The 17,745-nt window shown below is 46.9% G+C and overlaps 1 protein-coding gene across 1 annotated transcript in view; it reads left to right on the top strand.

Annotated features, from left to right (window-relative positions):
- Positions 1-16,185, top strand: part of gbe1b (glucan (1,4-alpha-), branching enzyme 1b) — a 97,742-nt gene extending 81,557 nt beyond the window's left edge. Inside the window, exons 15-16 of the mRNA XM_076975766.1 lie at positions 5,995-6,112; positions 15,562-16,185. Of these exons, the coding sequence (XP_076831881.1) occupies positions 5,995-6,112; positions 15,562-15,624 (181 nt within the window). The 3' untranslated portion in view covers positions 15,625-16,185. The remainder of the gene's footprint in view (positions 1-5,994; positions 6,113-15,561) is intronic.
- The last annotated feature ends 1,560 nt before the right edge of the window (positions 16,186-17,745 follow it).

The raw sequence follows: 17,745 nt of genomic DNA, 5'->3' as shown, positions 1-17,745 counted from the left end.
CTCCCACCCTCTCTCTCACACTCCACACACTTCAATACGTCCAGCTGATCGTAGACCTGTAATTCATCGCTGGGCGTTTTTTGTGAAGGTGCTACCTGTCAGGAAAGGTCTGGTTCTGATGAGATGGCTGAGAAAGGCAGGTGACCTTATGACCTCTCAGGCACATTTACCTGCGCTCCACTCTGGTTGGTTCAGCTGTACCAGCGGCCAGCCCCAGGACGGCAGCCTGCCGCACATATCACAGTGGGGAGCCTGCGTCTGACAGAACAACCTCATCAGCTCTCTGAGCATCAGTTGTGCTTGTGAGAAGCATCGTAGAGGATGTCGGAGTCATGTGACTCACTCCATGAGTGATTTTTAGAGAAGGTGTGAGTTGCATGTGTGTCCCGTTAAAGCCCTGATCAGCTGGGCTTCATCTGGAATCTCAGAAACCTGATGAGTGGCAGCAGTGTGCCCTTCAGGGACTGGTCAGCTGGACACGAACCAAGCTCCTCCCACCGAGACGCCACGCTACAGCAACATATCACATTAACATGCTACTGTAACACATCACAGTACTGTAACACGCTACAGTAACATCACAGTAACACACCAGAGTAACATGATACAATAACATGCTACTGTAACACATCACAGTAACATGATACAGTAACACACTACAGTAACACATCACAGTAATATGATACAGTAACACATCACAGTCACAAGCTACAATAGCACATCACAGTAACACACTACAGTGACATGCTACAGTAACACATCACAGTAACACACTACAGTAACACATCACAGTAACAGTCGTTTCTCACTCACTCCGTCTTTTCTCACTCCATCTGTAGACCCTCCGCTCTGGTGTCTCCAGTTTCCATGATTCTTTTCTGGTTTCATGTGTATTAAGAACTAATACAATTCAAATATCAAGAAAGAAAACAATACACACAGTATTTAACCAAAACAATACAATATACACACAGTATTTAACCAAATCAATTCAATATTCACAGAAAGTATTTTACAAAAAAAAAAAAAAAAAACAATATACACAGCCAATATGTAACCAAGAAAACAATGCAATATACACACAAGATTTAACCAAAAGAGCAATACAATATACACAGGCAGTATTTAACCAAGAAAACAATACAATATACACACAGTATTTAACCAATAAAACAATACAAAAAACGCACAGTATTTAACCATAACAACAATATAATATACACAGACGGTATTTAACCTCCTGTACATCATGCACTACAGGGACTGTAGCTTGGAGACTTGTGTTTTCAACACACCTTTTTATATTCTACAACAGATGTTTTGTGGCAGTGATAACCTCACTGTGCACATGTTCACTGATAGGAGTTTTAATTAGGTCTTGTATTTCTGATTGTTATGGGCTATGTGAACTCCATGTCTGTAGACATACCCTGTGTCATTACTGGTCTGTAGAACATGACGTGGTGTGTTGTATTGCAGCTGTACCGGCTTGGAAGAGAAAACACCAAAACTCCTTTACGAAAACGTTCTCTGGGACGTACTACGCCCATTACTCTCACTCCACCCTCTCTCACCCCCACTATATCTCCACCCTCTCTCACCCCCACTATATCTCCACCCTCTCTCACCCCCACTATAACTCCACCCTCTCTCACCCCCACTATAACTCCACCCTCTCTCACCCCCACTATAACTCCACCCTCTCTCACCCCCACTATAACTCCACCCTCTCTCACCCCCACTATAACTCCACCCTCTCTCACCCCCACTATAACTCCACCCTCTCTCACCCCCACTATATCTCCACCCTCTCTCACCCCCACTATAACTCCACCCTCTCTCACCCCCACTATATCTCCACCCTATCTCACTCCACCCTCTCTCTCACTCCTCTCTCACCCCCACTCTCACTCCTCCCTCACTCCACCCTCTCTATGCCTCCTTCCTCCCCTTCTCCTGGGACCAGCAGTCCCTCATCATTGCTGCGTTTGAAATGTCCTGTGATGACGGTTCTTCAGCCTCTGGCTTTGGTAAACACCAACAAAAACGTAATTGCTAAAAGCCTTGAACTACCAGGTCGGTGCAGGAGTGCCATTACTGTATTTGTGCCATAGAGTGCTGAATGAAAATTCATGTGCACACACACACACACACACACACACACACACACACACACACACACACACACACACACACACACACACACACACACACTGCTGCCTGTTCTTCGGTCCTGATTGATACAGTCAGGTAACAGAACTAATGGTTATGGGTGATGATCAATACATGATGCTTCCATTTAGTGGACTCTCAAGGTTGCTGTTTCTCCCTCTCTTTCTTTCTCCTTCTCTTTCACTCTCTCGCCCTAGTCCTTTTTTCTCTCTATCTCCCTCTCACTCACTCCCTTTCTCACTCTCTCCATTTCCTTCCTCTTTTTTCTATCTCTATCTATCTCTCTCTCCCTCCCTCCCTCTCTCTCTGGATGCACTGAGGGCCAAACACTGCTGACTCCAGTATTTTACCCCGTCTCCAGTATGTTACCCCCGTCTCCAGTATGTTACCCTGTCTCCAGTATTTTACCCCGTCTCCAGTATGTTACCCTGTCTCCAGTATTTTACCCCGTCTCCAGTATGTTACCCCCGTCTCCAGTATGTTACCCCGTCTCCAGTATGTTACCCCGTCTCCAGTATGTTACCCCGTCTCCACTATGTTACCCCCGTCTCCACTATGTTACCCCCGTCTCCACTATGTTACCCCCGTCTCCAGTATGTTACCCCCGTCTCCAGTATTTTACCCCGTCTCCAGTATTTTACCCCGTCCCTGCCAGCCACTCAGCTTCAAACGTGCAGGCGTGGCTAACGCTGCTTCAGCCTCAGGACACTGATGTTGCTACATCTTCACATTAACGGTGGTCGTGGGCCTCTCCCCAGGGTCGGCTTACTCTGGGCTCTGGGTTGTAAATGTGGAATAATTAACATGATAATTGAAGGCAATTAAACGCCTGTTTACATGACAGTTTTCTGATGGTTGTAGAATGGAAAGTTTCATTCATACTGGAAACAGTCAGTAGTGCTGGAATCTGAAGCCACTACAAGGGAAACTGTAAAGAGAAGTGAAAACCCTGAAAGGGACAAACTGTGATGGGAAGGTGAAGGAGCTTTGACCTCTAATAATGCATTAATGAAAATGTGAGCGATTTATTCTAACTTTTTCTTTAACACTTATGAAGCCCGTGGTAAGTGACAAAGATTAGAATTCACCCTTCCAGGACAAACTCATTAAAAATCAGTGCTTGGCAGAGCAGCAGAACTCAGCAGACCTTCTCCAAACACCAGCGTTGCCTTCATCCATCCCTGATCAGTGATGCCGCCAGAAGGGATTTTAGATTGAGGACGTATATAATCAGGGTTTTAGCTCTGCCATGACCAGGGTGTGGAATTCTCTAGAACTAAAGAAACGGCTGGGGCGCGCCTCCTTCCCAGAGGGAGGTCCATTCTCTGTACCTCAGTCTGTGAACTAAAGACAAAGACCCTCAAGTCTTGAGGCTGTGAATAAGTTGTTAGTTGAGAAAAAAAAAACAACCCAAATTCTATTATATAAAAACGTGGAAAACTACATGGACCATTTTTGGTCGACTCCCTCCGAGGCCTCTGTGTACGTGTGCGAGTTCCACGGTGTGGTGTTGAAGGTGAGAGGTCGCGGTGGTTCCTGGGCCGTGCCTCCCCAGTGCTGGGGTGGATGAAGGCTAACGGGAGGAGGTGGGGTTGACCCTGCAGGAGGTGCAGGGGGGCCAGGCTGTGTCGGATCACGCTGTGCTCCTGAGGAGAACAAATCAAATGCCACACCAAATTATTTATCTCGTGTTTATCAGTAAGAGAAAAACTGGGGGGGAAAAATCCATAAAAGTGGAGTGTGGTGGGGTGAGGTGGAGCAAGGGGAGGAGCGTTTTATCCTCCTACGCTGGGAGCAGACCCAGCACAGCTCTGCTCCACTAATCATAGCTGTCAAAGGCAGCGAGGAGGTGATCGGCATCACGGCAAAACAGCGGCACCGGCTTAGGGGAAGAGGAGGTGATTACTCAGGCAGTCTATTAACCAACTGCCTGCATGTTTCTTATATGTGACTGTTTTAAGCATGTTTGGAGGAAGAGGGAGGGAGTGGGGGAGAGAGAGAGAGACAGAGAGAGAGAGAGAGAGAGAGAGAGAGAGAGAGCGAGCAGGATCTGCCGGAGGAGTTATTTTCTCGTCTTACACGGATGTAGTTGAGCTAATCATATGAAATGGTGTTTTGGGCTATTTTACTAAAATCAAACATGATTTTCTACATTGAAACAATAACACATCACATTAGACCGCTGAGTAGCTAATGAGATTTAAACTCAACCAGACAGAAGATGTTTAGGCCAGAACTGTCACAACAGGTTTTCAAGCATATCAACCTTTTCTCAAAATAATTCAAACTGTACTGCCTAATTACATTTCTAGTATGTTGGCTTTATTTGATATGATCCCTGCAGAGTTTTGAACGTAAGGCAGCAGCTAAAAAGAGCAGTCAGCACTCACATGGAACATCTCCGCTTAAAAGAGCAGTTAGCACTCACATGGAACATCTCAGCTCACGAGAGCAGTCAGCACTCACATGGAACATCTCAGCTCACGAGAGCAGTCAGCACTCACATGGAACATCTCAGCTCACGAGAGCAGTCAGCACTCACATGGAACATCTCAGCTCACCGAGAGCAGTCAGCACTCACATGGAACATCTCAGCTCACGAGAGCAGTCAGCACTCACATGGAACATCTCAGCTCACGAGAGCAGTCAGCACTCACATGGAACATCTCAGCTCACCGAGAGCAGTCAGCACTCACATGGAACATCTCAGCTCACGAGAGCAGTCAGCACTCACATGGAACATCTCAGCTCACCGAGAGCAGTCAGCACTCACATGGAACATCTCAGCTCACGAGAGCAGGCTGCACTCACATGGAACATCTCAGCTCTTGCTTCAAGGCTACTGAATGTTCGGCAAAATATGAAAACTGATTTTGAGTTTTCTCCAAAGCATGCCTTTGTTATTCCTGTATGGACTGTTGTCCCAGGCCTAACCTATAGTTTTTTATTCTGGTCATGAGTCTGAGCAATTACTTTTTAAAATATTTAATTTACTGAGTACAGCACAACCAGAGCTAGATTGTATGTGTGCATTTACTATTGTTTGAAACAGTTTTTGATGGAATACATTATTAACATATTGAAATGGATAAATAATTCAGCCTTAAATTGGATGTGTTGTGGCACCTCAGTGTGTGTGTGTGTGTGTGTGTGTGTGTGTGTGACCATTCATTTCAACATCTCCCAGGAGATTAGAGTCTACACTTCAACACTGACATCACCACACAGTACACTGCACAGTTAGCATAGATGTAAAAATGCCCTGACTTAAAAAAAAAACGGTATATTTCCAAATTCACTTGTCTAATTTGTTCATTAGCTATGGATGATTCATTGTTGCCTTGGCCATAAAGCAGATGCATTTTATTGTAATTAGAATAGAAATGTAGGAACGCATGTACACAATTGCTTCAGTTTCAATTTCGTAGACAAATAGTTTGAATTCTTCAGAACATATAGAAACAGCAGATTAAAAAATGTAATTGGAAGCTATTAAAGTAGGCTGGGGGCATGGACCTTGTTTTCATGCACAAAACAATTTAGGGTGCATTAAAAAAGTACGACACAATTGTTTAAAAATGGAAAAGCTTAAAAATAACAATTAGGTTAAAATATTCAAAAGTACATCGAGTGTAGTAATGATCCCTGGAGATGTAGCTCACGTTTAAAGCGTAGCGACGTAATGCCGTATGGTAGCAGCTCGAGGTATACTGTGCTCCGGTCCCCGTGTCCCCCTGTCCATCTGTTTTCCTATTCTCCCGTCCTTCTGTATTGTCCCTCTACACTTTCTTCCCTGTGCTCCTTAACACGGCTCTTCTGCAGATACAAAATCAGGCTGGACTCTGACGACCTTCAGTACGGAGGTCACGGCAGACTCGACCACAGCACGGAGTTCTTCACGGAGCCCAGCGCCTTCAACGAGCGTCCCAACTCCATGCAGGTAGACCGGGACCCCCACACACACACACACACACACACACGTGCCTCTGCTGCTGATGAAGCCTTCACACCATACTGCGTGTCAGCAAATTACATCAATCAAGACAATATCTCAAGCAAACCCACCTGTCACACCCCCCCCCCCCCCCCCCCCCCCCCCAGCACCTCGGGACGTTGAATGGGAAATGCAGCGAGAGTTAAAAATATCAGTTTTAAAGAAGTGGAACTTTTCTCTGACAAACATTGGGAGTGGAATTTAGTTTGTCTTGGAGTCTTGTTTTTGGACTTTCACAAGGATTCTAGTTGCTTGTTAAAGTTTTTTGAATATCTGTGTGGTGAGGTTGTAGCTGTAGTGGTTGTGGCAGGGTGTTGGAGTGGGTGGGAGACCCTCAGAACAAGCTTCTCCAGCTTCCAGACTGTGAGGATCACTAAGCTCTGTTTGAGTGATGGTCCTCAGGTGGTTGTGGGTCTCTGCATTGCTGATTAGCTTTTGTGGCCAAGTTACTTAGGTTATCTGCAGCGTCTAACTGATTCTTTGAAATTGTACAGTTTTAATTGTACTTCAAGGTGCTGAGTCTCTGAACTGACACTTGGTTCTTGTAAGCTTGTTATACACACACTGGCTCTACAATATAAACTGGACAAATCACACCTCTCTCTCTGTGTCTCTCTCTCTCTGTATCTCTCTCTCTCTCTGTATCTCTATTTCCAGTATAGCAGCTTTCTTTACAGTGTGTATGTTATTTCCAGGGGCTTGATTGAAATTAAGTGCATAGCATGAAATTTAAACCCCTCATTTCCGGACTCAAGCTTTGATGCACGGCCCTGTGTCTACCCACTGACAAGATCCCCTCCTCCCCTCCTCTCTCTCCTCCTCCCCTCCCCTCCTCTCTCTCCTCCTCCCCTCCTCTCTCTCCTCCTCCCCTCCTCTCTCTCCTCCTCCCCTCCTCTCTCTCCTCCTCCCCTCCTCCCCTCTCCTCCCCTCCCCTCCTCTCTCTCCTCCTCCCCTCCTCTCTCTCCTCCTCCCCTCCTCTCTCTCCTCCTCCCCTCCTCCCCTCCTCTCTCTCCTCCTCCCCTCCTCCCCTCTCCTCCCCTCCCCTCCTCTCTCTCCTCCTCCCCTCCTCTCTCTCCTCCTCCCCTCTTCTCTACCCTCCTCCCCTCCTCTCTCTCCTCCTCCCCTCCTCCCCTCTCCTCCCCTCCCCTCCTCTCTCTCCTCCTCCCCTCCTCTCTCTCCTCCTCCCCTCCTCCCCTCCTCTCTCCCCTCCTTCCCCTCTTCTCTACCCTCCTCTCCTCCCCTCTCCTCTCCTCCCCTCCTCTCTCTCCTCCTCCCCTCCTCTCTCTCCTCCTCCCCTCCTCTCCTCCCCTCTCCTCTCCTCCCCTCCTCTCTCTCCTCCTCCCCTCCTCTCTCTCCTCCTCCCCTCCTCTCCTCCCCTCTCCTCTCCTCCCCTCCTCTCTCTCCTCCTCCCCTCCTCTCTCTCCTCCTCCCCTCCTCTCTCTCCTCCTCCCCTCCCCTCTCCCCTCCTTCCCCTCTTCTCTACCCTCCTCTCCTCCCTTCGTCCCCCCCCCCCATATTTAACCTCAGAGACTGCAGAAACAGAAGAGGAACTCTGATGTTTTCTGAACTTCACTTGTGCGGTGGTGTTGTGTGGGGGGGTCTAATATCATGTCTAATTCAGAGCACCTTAACAAAGAACAACAAGTAACAAAACATGGAGCTGAAACCAAGACCTTCTGTGCTGAAGATCAGTATTCCAGTCATGCCGTCCAATGAATGAGAAGCAGACCACTCTATAGGTAGATCAGTGCTGAATTACTAAACCTCAAGGCATTTTGTTATCAGATAGTCAAGTTGTAGAAACAACTGATATCTGAGCTACTCTCAGACATATTGCAAAATTTATGAACTGTGTTATTTTCATGATATTAAGATTCTAAAACTTTACAGTGAACAAAGCTGCTTGTGTAGATGATTCCTTGGGCTCCATCAAGAAGACAGATTGAGGCCTTTGACCAAAACAAACAAACATGACACGCACACAAACACAAATGCCCGGAGCTCAAACATACAGACACAGTGACTGGACGATGGCTGCTTCTGTTGTTTTAGCTCTGTGTAAGCACACGTTTGAAATGAATTAATAAGTACTGGGCAAAACATATTCAAGAATAGAACTTAGAAATAAGGACGTGTCCATCTCGACAAATGGACATACTTTTAAAATTGTCTTGTTTCGCACATGGTGGAGGACCATCTTGCGTTCCGGGAAAGCATGTTCATGCTGCTTGTCTCACGTTGGGCGTCTCACGTTGGGCGTCTCACGTTGGGCGTCTCACTCTGGGCATTTCACGCTGCATATCTCACGCTGGGTGTCGCACGCTGCGTGTCTCATGCTGGGCGTCTTGTGCTGTTTCAGCCTCTCGTTTTCACTGCCTTCTTCCAGTGAGTTCCTGCTGTCAGTAACACTTTCAGGGAATGAACTACACGTTCAGACAGGCTGAGGGAGACGGACCCAGTTGAACTACATGCTCAGGCAGGCTCAGGTAGACGGACCCAGCTGGCACCTCCAGAACATTCCACCTCTTGGCCATGAAAAACTCCATCACGCAGCTGTGGACGTGTCCCGCACAAGATAAACCAACCATAAACAAGCAGGCAGAGTCCCAGACCGTCGTGCTGCTCTGCCAACGTGGCCCTGTGGATCACACGCTCATTCTTCTGAGCACAGTTTCCTTCCTTCATCACTCTAATACAGAGTCCTAAGGCTTCGTCCCAGATGTCTGTGACATCTCCAGCCATCTGTGAGCTGCTCCTCCAGCCGTCTGTGAGCTGTGTTCATGGTTTCTCTCCGACTCCAGCTGATATTCTCTGTTCTTGAGGTTTCCCAGTAGTCATGCTGTGGGCTGTGAGCACATCTGTAACACATGTGCGTCTGCCTTCCAGATGGGTTTCTTCATCTCTTCAACACTTTATTGACTGAAAGTTTTCTTCTGTAATCTGCTACTGTCTGCACTGCTGTTTGGGATAGTCCGCCTTCTTGCTTCTGAACGTTGGAGCAGTTGAATTCAGCACGTCAATCGCTTTGACTCTTATCAAGTTTCCTCTGGTTCCTGAGCCTCGGGGTTGGCTCTTCGCCGATACTTATTCTGTCTTCATGCTGAGTGACGAGAGATACAGAAACTACACATGGAATCCACTGTAGACTCCACAGACTCCAGACTGTAGACTTTCTGTTCATCCTCTGAATGCAAAAACGAATGGTGCAGCAAATAACGTGAACTCCTCCAATTACTTGTGGTCCTCCGAGACGTGGGGACTGTGGACGCTGTGATTTCCGGACGGCATTTTGCCCTCAACACCTGTAGATGTTTGAGGGGCAGCATGCTGAGATGCAGGCACAGATCGCCACAGATACCGTGCGTCTCCACTCGCTCGTCTGAAAGAACACATTAGCCTGCCGTCCCAGAATGCCAGGCTGACCTCACGTAGCGTCTGTCTGACCCGTCTTCAGTCCCCCTGTGTCTCGCTGTCAGGAATAGTGCTACAGAACCCTGCATTACATCTGAGCGGTGACGATTTCAGCGCTAGTGTTCTCCCGTTGAAATATCCCTCTACTCAAATTCCGAGTAATCATAGTAATCGTATTTGTTCTGAAACTGATAGTGCTGCCTGGGAACAGGCAGGTCAGGATTCATTGATCAGTATTCATTGATCTCCGTGCTGGTGAATGCCAGATATAACACACCTCCAGCTGCCCTTGCTACTAATATGCATTTCGTATTTTTCTTTCTTCTGTTTTAGTTGCACTGAATTCCCACACGGCTGTTCAAGTTAACAGTGTTCTTTAATGGAGACTTTACTGCTGGGGCTCAAGTTGTGAAGGTTTGCAGTTCAGAGGTCGCCATCGTGATTCCTTGTGAAGACGCTGGCTTGTTCAACCGCCCCTTTTAAGAAGCCACTAAGATTAAAGTAGTTTGTCAGATTATGTAAGTGTAAAACTGGAGGGATGTTCAGATGTTTCTCTCGTAATTCTTCATTCATCTGGAGAGAACCATGTTTTAGTAAAGGTATAAACACATCTTTATCTTCATGTGGAACAGGACAGTTCCTCACATCCTGCTCCTAGTCCTGCTCCTAGTCCTGCTCCTAGTCCTACTCCTAGTCCTCATCCTAGCCCTGATCCTAGCCCTGATCCTAGCCCTACTCCTAGCCCTGATCCTAGCCCTGATCCTAGTCCTACTCCTAGTCCTACTCCTAGCCCTGATCCTAGCCCTGATCCTAGCCCTGATCCTAGCCCTGATCCTAGTCCTGATCCTAGTCCTACTCATAGTCCTACTCCTAGCCCTGATCCTAGCCCTGATCCTACTCCTACTCCTAGTCCTGATCCTAGCCCTGCTCCTCCTTTATCTCTGCTTCAGTTCTCCGCTGTATTAAAGCAGCTTTCATCAGTTAAACCCCTCCCCCCCAAGAAAAAAAAAGAAATTATGCATTCCCTTTTTTCTTTCTTCCAACTTTTTTATTAATTCCAGCCCTTCCGTCGTGCTCCTGCCCGGCTGCAGCTAAGTGCCGAATGTAGTCGTACAAGTCTGTCTAATCTCATCCCCACGGGCCGTCAGCGGGAGCCGCTCGCAGCGGCACGGAGGCGCGTCTCCGCGAGATCTCCTCCAGATCTGCGAGAGACGCCGCGTCTCCCTCGGCCTCCGTGTGACGGGAATTAATCACGCTCCCAGCTGCCAGGTTCTTACAATAAAAGGTCCTTTTACACCCATGCACTTTTTCTCCATGACTTATTTAAGGGCCTCGGCTTCAAAGGCCGAGCCGGCGTGTTCTCCTCTCCTCCTGCTCCCGCTGTGTCAGCACGGCCTCCCCCTCCCGGTGAGGGACGCTAAACCCTCGTTCACCTTCTCCACGCATCGCCAGCGACGTGTGTCTCACGCTTGCGACACCACCGACACACTGTCTGCTCTGTCTGCGCTGGCTGCTCTGTCTGCGCTGGCTGCTCTGGGCTTCGTAGGCTCTGCAGTTGATTCCCTCGGTCTGATTCCCTCGGTCTGATGCGCTGCTGTGTGCTCACTGCATTTCCCCCCGTGGACGTCTGGTGAGAGAGAAATGAGCAGTTCTACATCTCTGAATATGCGACACACTTCAGTATTCAGTGTGTTATGTTTGGGGGTTGGAGGTCAGGATGGATGGATGATGTGCTGTATAGTGAAAAGGTTTATTTCCTATTTGTCCTGCATTCATCCTAATGGTCCTTATTCTTGTTTGAATCTCTTACAGAAGTAAACTTCATCAAGTAAACTGTTTTTTAAATGACTTTTGTGCGGTAATTGGTAAAGTCGTGTGTCCTGGTCTGATCATTAATCACGTTAATAAAAGCACGTGCGTCGGGCGTTTTACAGTGGGTTGCTAGCGGATGATGTGATGACAGTAGGTCATGTGACCTTGAACTGCAGTGTTTCTTCATCTCTTTGTGAACGTGGTCTTCACTCCAGATGAGATTTCTTCCTCATGCGGTCTAAAGACCTGCTATGTGAGGGGGGGGCGTACTCACTGAGTCACATATTATATAAACTATAGATCAGTACAATTACAAGAGGGAGGGGGAGATGGAGAGAGGAGGGGAGAGATGGATGGAGTTTGGGTTGAGCTGAGAACTATAAAAATGTGAGTTTAGTGTTGTAGTGTGTTGTCGTGTGTTGTAGTGTGTTGTGCAGTGTTGTGTGGTCGTGTGTTGTACAGTGTTGCCGTGTGTTGTACAGTGTTGTTGTGTGTTGTAGAGTGTTTTAGGGTGTTGTAGAGTGTTTTAGGGTGTTGTAGTGTGTTTTAGGGTGTTGTGTGTTGTATGATGTTGTGCAATGTTGTAGTGTGTTGTGTCTTGTAGAGTGTTGTACGGTGTTGTGTGTTGTATGGTGTTCTAGTGTGTTGTAGGGTATTGTGCGGTATTGTGTGTTTTAGGGTGTTGTGTGTTATACAGTTTTGTAATGTGTTGTGCGGTGTTGTCTGGTGTTTTAGGGTGTTGTGTGTTGAATGGTGTTGTAGTGTGTTTTAGGGTGTTGTGTGTTGTGCAGTGTTGTAGTGTGTTGTGTCTTGTAGGGTGTTGTACGGTGTTGTAGTGTTAAAGTGTGTTGTGCGGTGTTGTAGTGTGCTGTGCGGTGTTGTAGTGTGCTGTGAGGTGTTGTAGTGTGCTGTGAGGTGTTGTAGGGTGTTGTATGGTGTTTTAGGGTGTTGTGTGTTATACAATTTTGTAGTGTGTTGTGCAGTGTTGTAGGGTGGTGTGCAGTGTTGTGTGTTGTATGGTGTTTTAGGGTGTTGTGTGTTGTACAGTTTTGTAGGGGGTTGCACAGTGTTGTGCGGTGTTGTAGTGTGTTGTACAGTTTTGTAGTGTGTTGTGCAGTGTTGTAGTGTGTTGTACAGTTTTGTAGTGTGTTGTGCAGTGTTGTAGTGTGTTGTCTTGTGGGGTGTTGTACGTTGTTGTGTGTTGTATGGTGTTGTAGTGTTGTACAGTGTTGTATGGTGTTGTACAGTGTTGTAGGGTGTTGTATGGTGTTGTGCAGTGTTGTCTTGTACGGTGTTGTGTGTTGTATGGTGTTGTAGTGTTGTACAGTGTTGTATGGTGTTGTAGTGTTGTACAGTGTTGTAGGGTGTTGTACAGTGTTGTAGGGTGTTTTTTTAGGGTGTTGTAGGGTGTTGTACAGTGTTTTAGGGTGTTGTACAGTTTTGTAGTGTGTTGTGCAGTGTTGTAGTGTGTTGTCTTGTGGGGTGTTGTACGTTGTTGTGTGTTGTAGTGTTGTACAGTGTTGTATGGTGTTGTAGTGTTGTACAGTGTTGTAGGGTGTTGTATGGTGTTGTGCAGTGTTGTCTTGTACGGTGTTGTGTGTTGTATGGTGTTGTAGTGTTGTACAGTGTTGTAGGGTGTTGTGCACTGTTGTGTTGTACAGTGTTGTGTGGTGTTGTGCAGTGTTGTACAGTGTTGTAGGGTGTTGTGTGTTGTATGGTGTTTTAGGGTGTTGTGTGTTGTATGGTGTTTTAGGGTGTTGTGTTGTACGGTGTTGTATGGTGTTGTAGTGTTGTACAGTGTTGTAGGGTGTTGTGCACTGTTGTGTTGTACAGTGTTGTGTGGTGTTGTGCAGTGTTGTACAGTGTTGTAGGGTGTTGTGTGTTGTATGGTGTTTTAGGGTGTTGTGTGTTGTATGGTGTTTTAGGGTGTGGTGTTGTATGGTGTTGTAGTGTTGTACAGTGTTGTAGGGTGTTGTACGTTGTTGTGTGTTGTATGGTGTTGTAGTGTTGTACAGTGTTGTAGGGTGTTGTACAGTGTTGTAGGGTGTTGTTTTTTTAGGGTGTTGTACAGTGTTGTAGGGTGTTGTACAGTGTTTTAGGGTGTTGTACAGTGTTGTAGGAGTTGGTTTTGAGCTCTGTGCTGTTGGGGACCACTCTCCAGTGTCTCCGCCGAGCTGCAGATGCCTCGTGGACACGGTCACTATGACTCCAGACTTGAAAGGAAGAACAGGCGTCTGGAGGGGGTCTGGAGGGGGTCTGGAGGGTGTCTGACAGCACAGGTGCAGTACACGTGCCAGATCAGTGTTCTTGGTTTCAACCTTCACATTAGGTAATAAATCCTAAAGACACACCAGACCATCAGCCTTCTACAGACCTTCAACTGATCCCTGACAACTCGCACCCACACCACAAACCATCATATGTCTTACAAAAGAGATTTTGGCCTTAACATGACCTTCTAGGTAAAACACACACACACACAGCCACAATTTTTCTTTCCATTATTATCTGAGAACAGGAGGGAGAGTATTGAGAAGAAGAGGGAGAAAAGAGAGTATTGAGAGGAGGAGGGAGAGTATTGAGCGGAGAAAGGAGAGTATTGAGCGGAGAAAGGAGAGTATTGAGAGTAGGAGGGAGAGTATTGAGAGTAGGAGGGAGAGTATTGAGAGGAGAAAGGAGAGTATTAATAGGAGGAGAGAGAGTATTGAGCATAGGAGGGAGAGTATTGAGAGGAAGGGAGAGAGTATTGAGAGGAGAAAGGAGAGTATTGAGAGGAGGGAGAGTATTCCCCTGTCCCTGTCTTTTCCTTTCTCCCTATCTTCGCCTGTCTCCCTCTCTCCCTGTCTCTCTGTCTCCCTACCTTTCCACCACCTTCTCTCTGCCACTTACAGTGCCCTGGAACTGAACCTCACAACCGAGGTGACACTTTCATATCAGGATGATATCAGCGTAGCGGGACAGCAGGTTTCCTGCTCGGACATGTACACTCAGATATGTCCTGCTCTCCTCCACACACGTTCACAAGCTGGACGACGCTGATTGGCTATCGGTTAGTGGGCGGGAGGAGTGTGGCTGTACACTGGTACAGACTTGCAGCTCCGACTGCTATTGACGAAGGAATAAAACAGGTTTAAACAAACAAATAAATAAACGCTAAACGAGTCGAATGGTTGCAGGTCGTCAGCTGAAAGCTGAAATGTCAGTTCTACGTGTCTGAAGGCTCGTATCAGCAGTGCAGCAGCAGCAGCGTGCAGAACGTGATCTTCCCCGAGACCTGCGAAACGCATCTACCCAGGCTGCGGCGTGCTGACGGAGATAGCGCTATTACGATCTTAACAGCAGCGATGAGGGCTTTGTCATGGCGTCATGCTGCGTGTGAGGGAGAACAGGCTCTCGGGCTCAGGAGGTTCACCCTGCCTGCAGCAAACGGGCCTCTCCAGCAGAATCCATTAAAGGATTGATGTAAAAAAAAAAAACACCAGAGGAAAACCAGCAGTGTTAGTTCACTTCTCCTTCCATCATGCTAATAAGAGTTTTTGTGTATCGGTTCTACAAATTAGCTATTTAAGATGAAACGGGAGCTTTTAAATTTAAAATTCCTTTTGATAACCCGTTACGCTTTCAGGTGTTCCGAGTCGGCCCGTCGTGCCGGGCACGCGTGCTCTGGGAGCGCGTTGCGCGGCCGTCCTCGGCCCGGTCTGTTGCTGGAGACGTGTTTGAGTCCGGCCCACCCGGCGCGGCGACGCCCCTAGAACAGCAGGGCCCGGCGGGCCTGTGGAGCAGCTGTGCCAGAATCATCACACGCAGCAGTGCTGATGGATTTTGTTATGTCAGTGTCACTACTGGTTTCGGAGTAGTTTGCCACCCAAAAATATCCAGCCGGCAGTGGTTCTGTGGTCAGAAACGACTATTTATTAAGAGCTACCACAAGCTGTGCTTGGAGCCCGATGGGCAGTAAGTGTGTGATGAAGTGGGGCTTCTGTAAAGGTGGCTGGTAATGGTGTGTGTCACAGGGAAACATCTAACAGTGAACCGAGGGGTCTGCTCACAGCAGTGAATTTGTAAGTATTACTGATCCACCCTTTACTTTTTTTTCTCGTCCTCTTTCTTGTGCTCTCTCTTCTACCCCCTCTCTCTCTCTCTCTCTCTCTTTCTCCCTCTCTCTCTCTCAGGTTTACATTCCGTGTAGAAGCGCTGTTGTTCTGGCCAATGAGGAAATCGACTACTGCAACTGAAACACGATCGCTGATTTACCGGCTGATGGACAAATCGATGCACTTCACCCATCTGCTTGTGTGCGTGTTGGCCCCTCCCTCTGACCCCTGTGTGTTGGCCCCTCCCTCTGACCCCTGTGTGTTGGCCCCTCCTTCTGACCTTTTTGTATGTTTTACCCTCCCTCTGACCTGTGTGCCCTGTACAGTTTCTCTGAGTCTCTCCACCAGAATCTGCTTCTTTGTGAACAGGAGTAAATTGTGCGGGCGAAGTGTGCTCTGTTCTGTCCTGTTTAATGTAATGGGTAGCTGGGTGACTTTTCAATTAATATATTGGTGATTGTAGTCATATGCAGTGGTTGCCAAATCCCACGTTTCTGTGTAGAAACACCAGTAGCAATGATTAGATTGATTAGACCGTTTCACTTTATTACTACCACTGAAATTGCTCTTGAAAGCCACACCAAATATGTCTAATTACATATCAATATCAAATGTACCCTGGAAAACTAATTTTAAAATGTTTGCTTATATTTATTGTAATAAATTCCATCAAGTGCTATTAAAAATGAGAATTAAGATCCATTTACTGAGTGTGGTGCTTAAACAACCCTTTTCTTTAAACACTGAGGAGTGTGTGATTTATTAACACTCGTGTTAGTCTGAGTGTGTGATGAGAGGGAGAGCTGAGCTCTGTTGTGAGGTAGTATGATGTTTCTGAGTGGAAGCGTAGCGTGAGGGACTGAAGCGTGTGTTGTAATGTCCGTCGGGATGGTGAATACTTTCCTTTGAAATCACTACCTAATGAGTACAGAGTACATTAGCAGCCTCCGGCACCTCCTGTCCGGCCTCCCTGTGTGTTGTGTTATTTCATGAGGAAATGGGGCTGTACGTCTCGTACTGGGAGCACTGGTGGATTCTGCAGCTGTACAGCATCGGTGACGTGTGCACATCCGCCGACGAAATTCACGTGGCCACGGTGCTTCCTGCCATCTCTGGCAACCCGTCTACGGTGAACTCGCCGGCACTGCCACAAAGTTTCCGTTCTAACGCCTGCCGTATTCTCGCTAGTTGAATGTTTTTAACGAAATGATCCAGTTCTGAAGTGCTGATTGCGCAGCTCCTGGGGTCTCTGGACCAGGCCAGGCTTGCGATATATTGAGAACAACAATGTTTCTCATTAACATCTTGTAGCTGCCTGGTGTTGGCTTGGCTGTTGAATCCTCCATGGAACATGTCTCTGTATACATTATTCCAGACCATCGCGCCTGAATAAACTACACCTTCCCTCTGCCCGTGTGTGTGTGTGTGTGTGTGTGTGTGTGTGTAAAAGCCCATAAACTTTTGCTTGCTTTCCTTTTTTTTATCAATTTTGCCTAAATCTGTTTAAAGAGCATTGTACTAATTTTCACATTAAAAGAGCAACGGTTCTATTTTGTATTTTAGAAAGATGAAAGTGAATTAATTAAGACTGTAAATCTAATAGGCATTTAAGAGCCGTTTCAGAGGAAGTGACCGACACCTTTTCCTGTTACCCTGTAGCTGTATTTGCAATGTGTCATCATTTCTCAGAGAGTTGGTTTGGAGTGAAAGTAACATTAAACGTTGTGTGATTCATTTTTTGTCTCTCTGCATTATGTTGACATTATAGTCATGAGCAACATCGTCGTTGTTGGTTTGTATGACTGAAGTGATTATAATGCTTAGATTATTTTTTAAATGATCTCTTAGTGATAGTCATAATTATATATATTATGCCTGTGCATTGTTGTAGAAAGTGACAGAAACATGCACCATTTCAAACACCCTCTATCTGATACTGCTATGCAGTTATGTGCTGTAGTTTGTGTGTTCAGCAAGCATTGACTCGTTGACTTTCATTGACAGTAGAAACAGGAAGACCCGGTGTGAGTGTTCTGTGTGTTATGTTTGTATCTGTGTCTGATGTGTGTATCTGGTGTGTGTTGTGTAGAGTGTTCAGTGTCCGGTGTGTGTATGTGTGTCTGGCGTGTGTGTGTGTGTGTGTGTGTGTTCCATGCCTGCAGTCACTCTGCCGTGCAGAAAGTCCTAAACTATTTTAACTGCTGTACCATATGGCTGGTTTGATCTCCTTTGCCTAGCAGGAGCGGTACAGACAACACGCGC

Source organism: Brachyhypopomus gauderio, chromosome 16, assembly GCF_052324685.1.
Source record: "Brachyhypopomus gauderio isolate BG-103 chromosome 16, BGAUD_0.2, whole genome shotgun sequence".
NCBI lineage: Eukaryota > Metazoa > Chordata > Actinopteri > Gymnotiformes > Hypopomidae > Brachyhypopomus > Brachyhypopomus gauderio.
Note: the sequence above shows the minus strand (reverse complement) of the source record. Positions and strands in the feature narration are given on the sequence as shown.